Source organism: Blennius ocellaris (assembly GCF_963422515.1).
Source record: "Blennius ocellaris genome assembly, chromosome: 19".
Lineage (NCBI taxonomy): Eukaryota > Metazoa > Chordata > Actinopteri > Blenniiformes > Blenniidae > Blennius > Blennius ocellaris.
Genome location: NC_137668.1, coordinates 9242409 through 9253671, shown reverse-complemented (window position 1 = coordinate 9253671; position 11263 = coordinate 9242409). Strand labels below are relative to the sequence as shown.

The following is an 11263-nucleotide window of genomic DNA, read 5'->3' as shown; positions in this document are numbered from 1 at the left end:
GTTCCTATATGGATTCAATCGAGAGAAAAGAAGCACGGAGAGCTTGAGGCAGCACGTCACGGTCTGGAGTCAAAATTACAAAATTGAAGGACTTTGGGGGAGAACATCAGCATTTGATACGATAAAAAGACAAAACGGCCAAATGTGAAACATTTTTGTCTATACAGTGTGAGCAATGTAGTAGTGTGTGTGTGTGTGTGTGTGTGTGTGTGTGTGTGTGTGTGTGTGTGTGTGTGTGCGTGCGTGTGCGTGCGTGCGTGTGCGTGCGTGCGTGTGTGTGTTTGTGTTTATACACTGAATAAACATAAGAATGTCATTATCAAGCAAAGCTCGTGTGTCCTGAGAAGAAGTCTCGTGGATTCTCGACCCCACGTAATTTTGAATGAGCCGCGGCGCTTGAGTTCTCGCGAGATGTCGGTAACAGCGCCCCCTTGTTTGTGTGTGAAAAAGCGACGGCAGGTCGGAGGAATGCTCGGAGGCTAACGATAGCAACGTACACAAATCGGGAAATAATTCAGTTTCGCTCTTCGCAGACGCCCCGGGGGTCCAACGAAAACGAGCAGGACGGCACAGTTTTCACTAAACCCTCCGTCGGCCGCCTTTTCCCCCTCCGAGGCGACCAGCGATCCTGACAGACCCCCGCTAATCCCGGGAAGAGGGACGCGGCCTGCTTTCGTAGCCGGCTTCTCGGTGCAGCTGCGGCGGCAAGCACTGTCACCTGAGCCCGGGGCTTCCGCTGGCTAATTTTTCTTCCCGCCGACAAAAGCGTCGCGGCGTCGAAATAGTCTCAATTTGGACCGCCGCCGCTCCTCCTCCGCCTGTCCAACCCTCGCGTCTCCGTGCGGGTGCTCTCGGCTCGGAGGAGCGTCCGGAGCCGGGGCGGCCTGTTTTGTTTTCGAGCCGCCATGAATCTCTGCGAACAATAACACAGCCGTAACGAGCCTGCTGGGGCTGCACAGCCGCCCGAGACACGAGCCCCGGTGCGGGATGCTGAGCGCACGGTGCGGTGCCAGCCCCGCGCGGACGTGAGAACCCCGGGACGAGGATGCTTGTGGACTATGGGTCTCTGTGCGCAACGCCATCGCGTCGAGCATCACTTTGTCGCCAGAGCCCCGGTTTGAATTTGAATTTGGCAGCTGCCGCCGCTGTCGCCGCGAGCTAGCCCGGCTGTGCTTCACCCTCATTCAGGGCCGCCGGAGGAGGAGGAGGGGAGCCCCGCAGGATGCTCGGTCCCATCGGAACCCGCTCACGGTGTGTAAACGAGCCGAACCGGCGCGGATGAGCGGACAGTGAAGGCTCCCTGAGCGCCGCGCCGCTGCCCCAACTGGGACCGCACACCGAGGATGGATTGGCGGCGACCCGGGGATGTGTAGCGTGGATCCCGCCGTGCACGGACTGCTTTGCATGTGGGATTTACCGACGGGCAACTGAAGCCGTTTGTGTCCCTCTATGCCCTCCCTAAAGCCGCCGGACTCCCCTGTTAAAACGCGGCGGCTTCACCTCGCGGACCTCGGCTCGTGCGCGTCACCGTGTGACCCCCTCCCTTCCTGACGTGTCAGTGCACCTTCCAGCGGACCGGACCGGACCGGCCTGGAGCCCCGGGCCAGGCAGCTGAGATGAACCCGGTGAATGCGACCTCTCTCTACGTGTCCGCGAGCCGCTCGGTGCTGCAGTGCGACCCCCGAGACCCCCGGGCCCTGGCGGAGCTCTGCAAGCTGCTGCCGTTCTTCCGCCAGTCCCTGTCCTGCCTGGTCTGCGGTATGTGCGGGTGTTTTTTTTGTCTTTTTTTTTGGTCCTTAATTGAGTGCGATAGTAAAGCTGTTTGTAACCAGCGTGTTTCAGGGGGAAGGTCTCGGTAACATGCCTGGTTGTCAGCTGTCTCCGCAGCGGGAGCGAGCCTTTAAATAATGCTGCCTTCAGGTACCGTGGGATATATCTATGTCGGACACAGTGGGACCCTGAAATCTCCCCTCTTTGTGTATTTTAATGACAAAATACCAAATACAATTTAATTTACTCACGATTTTATTGAGTGTGCAGTTTAACATTATTGTGGGAAAGCATCAGTGGTATACATTCGTAAATTCGGCTGATTGTCTTTCCCAAATATTCTAAAAAAGTTGTTAGGAGACATAAAGATGAGGGGGCTGGAGCACAATTATATTTTAAAGTAAAGTATTTTTTCTTTTTTTGGCTTAAGTTTAATAATGCATTTATTTATTTATTTTGCCCTCACCTAAACTCCTCATCATAAACACATTAGAGGAGGATTTCCATAATCAATCATCCTTTGAATGAACTTGATGGGATGTTTGAGCTTTATAAAGGTGGGAAATACTTAAAAAAAAAAAGTTAACTGGTCTTCCCCATAGTCAGAGATCTATACTAAATATTATATTTCATCCTGGTTACCAACTATTTAAATACATAATGAAGTCAAGTCGGAGCTTTTTACTTTACATTATGCATTGCTTTTTTCAAGTAATTTTCTGTTGAGTGACTAATCACTCAATTATCTCAAAGTACTTTAGAATCTTTCTCAGAGCTTGTGATAATCAAGGCTGAGATTTCATGAATAATAATTCGAACAAGGGTGAAATATAAGATTACTCATAATGTCCACTCAGGTTAGAAATACGATATTTTAACAGTTCGATAAATGTTCAGGCTTAATGCTATTGAAAATATTTCAAAACTGGCTTCAAATTTCTGATTTGAAGATGCTACAAGTGTGAAAAGAAACTATTCAGCTCATTGCCATGAAGGATTGAGGTGGTGTACTTGTATCGTTTTAATGTTAAATGTGTTTAGATGTATTTTTGGGGCATAGCTGAAATTAATTAAACCCATTCATTTAAAAGTAAGTGTGATAGTACATGAACAGAACTTATTGAGGCCTATATCATTTAATAAACACTCCAGGATAACTCTTAATTAATGTTATCACTGGATTTTGCTCATATTTGTATTTGCACTTGATGAATATGATGCTTATGCCGACATAAAGCTGTTCAGATATCGATCAATTAAAATAAACGGCTAAAAGAATGCTATATAAAAAAAGTCTGTTCTGCTTCATTAGTCCATGCAGTTTTGGTCTTCGAGTATTTAATTTTTAGCACAAAATACAATCTAGTTTTTAGTAGTTCTCCATTGAGCAGTCTTTCTCCTTTCCCTGCGTTTACTCGATGTGACGCTCCAATTTCCGAAGCGCCTTGAACGCAGCTCGGCTCAGAACTACTCCCCTCCTGACACACCCCCCTCTGTGACACACACACACACACACACACACACACACACACACACACACACACACACACACACACACACACACACACACACACACACACACACACACACACACACACATATACAGCGTGAAGCACCTGATCCGGTGTTTCTTACCTTTTCGTCATCGACACAGATGGTTGCAAATAAAAAGTTCCAATAAAAGAAATGTGGAAACCTTCAGGGAAACAAGCTGTTTTATGGTATTTGATCCAAATATTGGAGAAGCCATGTATGGGGGGGAGGGGGTGCTTGTGATTGGTGTTTTATCTCCAATTTCTGCACTTATGCCATATAAATAAAAATTGTTTAGGTCGGGGGGAAAAAACCAACAACTTCTGATTTGATTACATATTCCAATATTTTTGCGAAACAATATCTATTAGTGTTTCTTGCAGTTGCATTTCAAGCTGTGAAAATAAATCCAAACCATTTCTGTATTAAAAGTTAAAGAGTTAAACTTGCAAAATAATTGTTGTTAATCAGTTTACATCACACTGTGTGTTTTAAGTGTATGATATCTATAGTCGCAATTATGTTTTTTTCTTCTTACAATTGCAAAGAGAAATATCGCATGCTGCTATACCAAGGAAAAAAAAGCTCTTCCTTCTGCAGATTCTCCATACGTAGATGGATTTATGGATTATTCACGGCTTATCGGGAGAGTTTTATCTATCGTCCTGAAACTTCACTTCCGTCTCCATAAATAATGGATGAAATCTGTCCACACGTGGTGTTAAATATAGACTTTCCTTCAGTCGGAGGGGAGGATCGGACAGGCAGCACACAGTGAGTAGCAGTGGTTGTTTCTTATGAATGGACCTTCTTCCTCTTTTTTTTTTTTTCTTTTCCCCTGCAGCTGCGCTCGGTAGCGCCCGGCGTTGCTAAGGAAGCTCCTCTCAAAGAGCGGCTGTCATTGAACGTGGCGGGTTGCCAAGCAGCGCTCAGGTTTAACATGCCGGCTGAAGAAGAACCAGACGTGTGTGAATTGTGCCTTAACTTGGGCGCTTTCACGCTGGATCCTTGTTCTTCTTTCCCTCCGTTTTTTTTTTTTAATTATTAATTATTATTATTATTATTATTACCGACAAGCCTGTGTCGGTGTTACGCGGAGTTGCTTTTTGTGGACCCTGTGAAAGCCTGTCCATTAATCACCGCGTGTTCCTGTGAGACGTGTGACGTGAAGTGGAGGTTACAGAGCCTCTGGACTCCTTCTCCTCCGTCCACACAGTTTCTATAAATCATTTACGATATCATTGCTGTGTTGACATTACTTTATACCGTCTATGTTGGGCAGAGACGGAACTTATATACTAACTGAGAGATCAAATGTGATCGTGTCAGGAAGTTCTTGCGGCTCCATTAGAAACAGTCCAGTGCAGAACAATGAAACTTTACAGCACGGAACACATTATTACACATTGAACCGGATTTTAGGTTGTTTTATTCTGCAATTAATTCACAAAAAGTCCTAGAATTGACCTAATCTTTTAAAAATTGACGGCACGAATTATTATAAACTTGGTGCAACACCTCATCTCAGGTTTCCTTGAGGACGCGATGAACAACCGCGGCATTCGCCGCTCTTACGCGAGCCGCTACGTTAAAGCCGTTGCCGTTGGTGACCGCCTCCCTGTTCCGCCCTGTGTCCAGGTAACCTGCTGCAGGACCCCATCGCCCCCACCAACTCCTCATGCCAGCACTACGTCTGTCGAGGCTGCAAAGGCCAGAGGATGCAGCTGAAGCCGTCCTGCAGCTGGTGCAAGGACTACTCCTGCTTCGAGGAGAACCGGCAGCTGTCGCTGCTCGTCAACTGTTACAAGAAGCTCTGCCTCTACATCACGCAGTCGCCGCTCGCCCCGCACATAGCCGGCGCCGCCACCGACTCCCCGGACCTCCAGGCCGTCCTCGACGAGGGCCTCTCGCTCGCCGAGGGCGAGCCGGAGGCGGAGGACGCCTCGGACTCGCCGGCGCCGTCGCAGGCCGCGTCCACCTCCGGGGCGCGCCGGCCCGACGACGGCCCGCCGGCCCGCGAGCCGACGGCGGGGGAGGAGCCCGGCGCCGTGAGCGTCAACGGACTGCACGACTGCAACGGCCTGGTGGGCTTGGACGCGCTGCGGCCCGTCGCCGCCGAGGCGGGGGGCGGCGCCGGGAAGCAGGGCGGCCTCGCCCCGGCGGTTCCCCTTTGCGCGACGGGCACCGAGGAGGCGGGGCTCTGTGACATCGCCGCCTTCGGCGAGGAGCTGAAGCACGGCGGGGGGCCGCTGCTGCTGAGCGTGGAGGAGGTGCTCAGGACTCTGGACACGGACGGCGACCCGACGCCCGAGCCCGCCCCCCCCCAGTCGGACCGCCGCCCCTCCGCGCCCCAGTCGGACCTCAACGGGCCGCGTGGCCCGTCCGGCCCGGACTTGTCCCGCCCCGTCCCCTCGCTGCCCCCGGAGAGCGGCCCCCGCGCCCCGCAGCCCCCCCCGCAGCCCCCCGCCGCCGTCCCCCGCGTCCCGCTGCGCTTCCACCGCAAACGCTCCCGCTCGGAAAGCGACAGCGAGAAGGTGCAGCCCCTCCCCATCTCCAGCTTCCTGCGGGGGCCCCCCGCCGGCGCCAGCAGCTCCCCCCACATCGCGAGCCCGTGCGTGGCCGCCAAGCCGGAGCCCAAGTTCCCCGCACCCGCGCCCCTCCCCCACCCGCACCCGCACCTCGCCCCGGTGCCCAACGGCGGCCCCCCCAAGGTGGGCAAGACGGTGATCATCTCCAACAAGGCGCTGAAAAAGACTCTGGAGCAGCACGGCGCCGCCAAGAGGGCGTACACCAAGGCCCCCAAGCCCGGCGCGCCGGGCCGCGACCGCGTCCCCACACACCCGCACGGTCACCGGTCCAACTCCTCCAAGCTGTACAAGAAGCCCGTCGAGAAGAAGGGCTGCAAGTGTGGCCGAGCCACGCAGAACCCGTCGGTGCTGACCTGCAGGGGGCAGCGCTGCCCCTGCTACTCCAATCGGAAGGTGAGACACACCTTCTGTTGGCTTCTCTTGTTTAATTTTGTTTTTGTACATGTTTGGAAATAAATATATTCTTTTTAATTTATATTGTATAAATATATATTTAGTTTTGTAGATTCACATGTCTAAATGTAATGTAGTGGAAAAGTTCAGTTTCTTATGATAAATGGTAAATATTAATTTATTCTGAAGATCAAAAACGCAGAATTTCTAAATATTAGAATTATCCCTCCAAGGCATTTGATGTTTGTCCTACATTTTAACCAAAAGGTGTCATCATCCCAATCAAAATTGAAAAGTTGCTTCAAATCTTAATTTTTTAAGTGAGAAAATGAATAAACAAATAACTTTTCAACGACGTTCACCTCAAAACATTTGAATAGTTGGAGTAAAAGGTTCCCGTAATTGCATTGGAACATCTTGTATTTTTGCTTCGAATTATATCTAAGTCGTGAAAATTAACCTCAAAATATTTGAGTATTTCAGAAAATGTGCTTGTTTTTGTGGGGGCGGGGTTTAACCAGATAAAATAAGACTTGATTTTTTTTTTTTTTTTAATCTTTGAAATGTTTTATTTAATTCTAGAAGTTACCATTATTAATTTCCTCACTGATTTCTATTGAGGAACATTTTTTCCCCAGCCTGAGTTGTTTTGCCGGAGCTCCCTCTGCTGGCGAACCCATGCATTGCACCTTGGCGAGTTTTCCCACATGGCAGTGACTGGAGTTAAAAGTGTCGTTGATGTTCGTCCACGTCAGACTGTCTGACCTGCTCTGGGTGTGTTTCTGCCGGCCCCCCCCCTGTCCAGGCTTGCCTGGACTGCATCTGCCGCGGCTGCCAGAACTCGTACATGGCCAACGGCGAGAAGAAGCTGGAGGCCTTCGCCGTGCCGGAGAAGGCGCTGGAGCAGACGCGGCTCACCCTGGGCATCAACCTCACCAGTATCACAGCGGCGGCCCTCCGCACGCCGGCCACCAGCTCGCCGGGCAACACCCTCCTCAACGTCACCACGGCGACGGGCTCGCCCGTCACGGCCACCTTCCTGTCGGGGGCGGGGCATGACAATAGGGGCTTCGACGACTCGCTGGAGATGCGCTTTGACTGTTGAGGTCTCCCGCAAACCCTTCCTCCTCCTCCTCCTCCTCCTCCTCCTCCTGGTGAGTCGTCATGCACATTCCCCCACCAAAATCCCCCCCCCCCCAGCTCCACCCACTGGGCGTGGCCCGCCGGGCCGAGCCAGCAGAGATCTGCGGCGGCGGAGCCGGAACAAGGCAGCTACAGTGAGCGGCGAGAGCGCCAGGAACTGCACCCGTCTCGTGGTCGCGCATTCAGAGAAGAAGAAGAAGAAGAAGAATCGGGAAGAGGAGACGTCGCGTTACGGTTTCATCTCAGTCGGGGTAGAGATGTTTTCTTTTTTTGCAATCATTCTCTCTCCACCGTGAGGTAAACGTGTAGGGCGCCGTGTGTGTGCATGTGAGCGCCAGCGGCTTGGCTTCGGAGACGCCACTTAGCAGCAGGTGCGCAGATGACATCATCATCATCATCATCAGAGACTGGTGTAATTTATATCAAAATAAAGAGCCCCTTTTTGTACGTGGACTTATCGGTTTCCATTCAAGAAGACATTCTATCATGCGTTTTTCTAAGTTCCGTTTAAAACCGATGGAAGGGGAGGAGCTCCTCTGCTCTCAACCAGAGTATTTTCACACTGGGAACAGGGCGGGGGGGGGGGTACGAATCACTGGGTTCGTCTCAACAAAGTTTGAGTTCACACATCTGAGTGTTTCCCTCAATATACCACTTGTAATACAGTATTTATGAAGCGGCTGAAGGCGGCGGCGTTCCGTTGAGGGCTGCAGTCTCCCTTGTTTTTAACCGTCACATTTCACTTCAGTGAACTTTAAAGGTCCACGGTGGGATGTTTTAAGTTAATAACGAAGTAAACATATCGCAATGACGCAAAGCTCGCCTCAGCCTGACCTGGAATACCACTTTCTACCACAAGATGGTGCCGTGAGTCACTCCGCCTCTTGGCGTAATATTTAAAAAAATGAGCACAAAAACAGTGACAAAGTTATAAAATCGACCACCAATAACCTGCAAACCTGGAACACTGACGCACAATATTAAGACAAAGTGGAACAATAAAGTGTGCAATTACAACAAATGGATTTATAATAATGCAATGACACAATCAGCCACTGTGAAAGCAATAAATGAGTGCAAAAGGCACAGACTAACCTAAAAATAATGCATAAAATATCTACACATCGACAATATAAGAAATACCTCAAAATAATCCAAATCGACTTCAAACTGGAAGACAAAAAACTGTACAGAGCCATGAAAACAGGTAAAGAATGACCACAAAGATGGAAAAAACTACAAAAATCAGTCACAGTCAAGTCACCGTAAAAAAAATACAATTCAATCAGAATACAAGTATAAAACCAAGAAGAAAACGTCACTATCTGACCCTAAAGAAACTGAAAGCGTCTATAAAGCCTGAAAAATACTTAAAAAAACATCTGAAATGAGCAAAAAGAGTTGAGAAACTTCTTTCAAATGTATAAAACAACTAACAAAACAGCCAAAAGTGATGAAACCCTGAGGAACGTTGACTCTCTGCTGCCACCGAGTTGTAAAGACGTGGTACCACAACCACCCCACATCGTTTACTTTTCAATTAGAGCTTATTTTTGATACTTCTGGTAAACGGAGAGACGATTACCCGCCGGTTGGAGTGTTTTTGTTTTGGCGTCTGTCGCGGTCCTGATGATGTCATCGCCCTCCCCCCGCGTTGGAATCTCTGGTTGGGTGGCAGACTTGCGCACGCCGTTTTCCACGGGTCTGGGGGCTTCACATGCTGCTAATTACGACAAAGGACTCAGAAAAAAGGAGAGCACACCTCTTTCCCTCCTGTTTTCCTGTCTTGTTTGTTTGTTTTTTTTGTTTTGTTTTTTTAATTTCCCATCTTTTTGTTGCAGTATTTATTGGACGTCTCGCAGCGTGGGTCGGCGTGCCGTCGCCGTCGGCTCTCCACGGTGTCTCCCGTCTCCCGAGGTTTTTTTTTTAAGTTGCCGTCGCTCTTCTTCGTGTTCTCTGGTGTCTCCGAACTTGTTTCTGTTCTCCTTCTGGGCATTTAAATACCTGTAATATAACTGTAACATATTTCCACAAAAAGAAACAAAATCAAAAAATTTATTGACGCCTCCTGTGATTCTTCTGTTTTCCATGTATTTTTTATTCCCCCCCCCACAGATATTTCATTATTATGTCATCTTTCAGACCCTCCCTGCATGCGCTGCTAAAAGTTCCCACCAGAGGGCGCGTTTGGACTGTTCTCCACTGGCCAGCAGGGGGCAGAGCACACTTAGAAAACTGCATCAAATCCTTCAAGCATTGACAAATTTAATGCGTTTCCATCAACTCTAATGATGCTCATCTACATGCGTTTCATATGTTATGAAGGCTTTTAGTATTTAGTGTCGCTATTAAAAGAAAATCATACTTTAGATTGATTAATAGATCCAACATGCAGAGTCTTAACACACCAACACATTTTATATTAGCAGCCAAAAATGTTGGTCATTTAAAATATAATAAAGCCAAAAGTGTCATAATTTGCCAATTGTCTAATAGGATGTCTGAGTCATTGTCATGATATGTTGCGATTTCTTTTCAAATCAACTATATATAGTTTTTTCATTATATTTGTTAAAGTGGATAGTCTTTATAAACGTTAATTCAAGATACAGACTGCAGCACTCTGAAGCATAGGTGTACAAAATATTTTGTTTTATACATACAATTACTAGAGCATTACTAGTTGAATAAAAATATTTTTAAGAGTTCATATCCTAAATGAACGTTTATGACGACAACTCTATCCACTAAACTGATTTTTGATGAGTAAACTGCACAAGACCTAAACATTAAACCACAGAAATGCTGCCCTATTTAAATATTATTACAAATTTGCCAACAGTTATTCATCTTATTGGCTAAATGGTATCATGACAATGGCTCAGATATTAAAATGTATTAGATTATTGGTTATAAATACCGGTACTATATATCGGCGAGAGTAACACCTACTAATAGTGAAGATTGGAAAAAATGATGTACATTAATAAAAGACGTTAAAACTAGAGGTAAAACTAGAAACACGTCTAAACAAATTGAGGAAATGATGTGTGTCAACAGAAGATTGGTGGGAATGACGAAAGGAAAATGTAGGTTAGACCTCAAAATAGTTAAAATTAGTGAAAATAATGGCGGTAAGACCTCAAAATAGTGAAAATGTTCCTGTAGATGAAATATAGCAGTTACAACTACAATGTATGAATGATGACTTTCCCATCAACTCAATTTTTCATCAGCAAACTGCAAAAAAAAAAAGAAGAAATGCCACCAATTTTTCAACCAAGCTTTACATATTTTATTTTTCCTGCATGTAAACATTAATATAATTTATTCTAATATCTTCTTCGAAAAAGTGAAAATTACAACACAAAGAGCTAAATGCTACACTTCAGGCTTCAGACAGCCTTCATAATGAATGATTAGTTATTAGAGGACCTGTAAGTTGTTTGTATTTTGGTCCTAAAACAATAAAACCTTATTTCCTTCTTTGAGAGGAAACACATTTACATTATATCAGCAAAACCTTCTGAAAGCACAGATTTCAACATTTCAATATATAAAAAAAACCCACCACTGGGTGAAGAAATCAGAAAACACCAATTACTGAAACTACAGTGTCTTTATTTCACATATGTACATCTACAACCAAATTATTTACATTCACATTTAGTTTAAATCTTCCCGGCAAACAGTTTGATTAAAAATAATTAAAAAAAGACACTTCCAACAACAAGATTCATTAATGTAGTTTTTTTCCTCAATTGTTTAGGCTCCAGTGGCTGAAACTGCAGATGAAATAACAATTTCTTTTGCTTCTTGCGTGATTCTGAATGTGA

At 46.9% G+C, this 11263-nt stretch overlaps 1 protein-coding gene across 1 annotated transcript; it reads left to right on the top strand.

Moving 5' to 3' along the window:
- The first annotated feature begins 555 nt into the window (after window positions 1-555).
- On the top strand, window positions 556-7938 carry msl2b (MSL complex subunit 2b). Its single transcript, XM_080514733.1, has 3 exons — window positions 556-1758; window positions 4942-6284; window positions 7090-7938. Exons 1-3 carry the CDS (start codon window positions 1617-1619, stop codon window positions 7387-7389), a joined length of 1785 nt encoding a protein of 594 aa, XP_080370859.1. The 5' UTR covers window positions 556-1616; the 3' UTR covers window positions 7390-7938.
- Window positions 7939-11263: the final 3325 nt, after the last annotated feature.

Coding starts and splice junctions, on each gene's coding strand:
- msl2b (XM_080514733.1), top strand. CDS start 1,617: ATGAACCCGGTGAATGCGACCTCTCTCTACGTGTCCGCGAGCCGCTCG. Junction 1,759..4,941: donor CCTGTCCTGCCTGGTCTGCG/GTATGTGCGGGT, acceptor CCCTGTGTCCAG/GTAACCTGCTGCAGGACCCC. Junction 6,285..7,089: donor CCTGCTACTCCAATCGGAAG/GTGAGACACACC, acceptor CCCCCTGTCCAG/GCTTGCCTGGACTGCATCTG.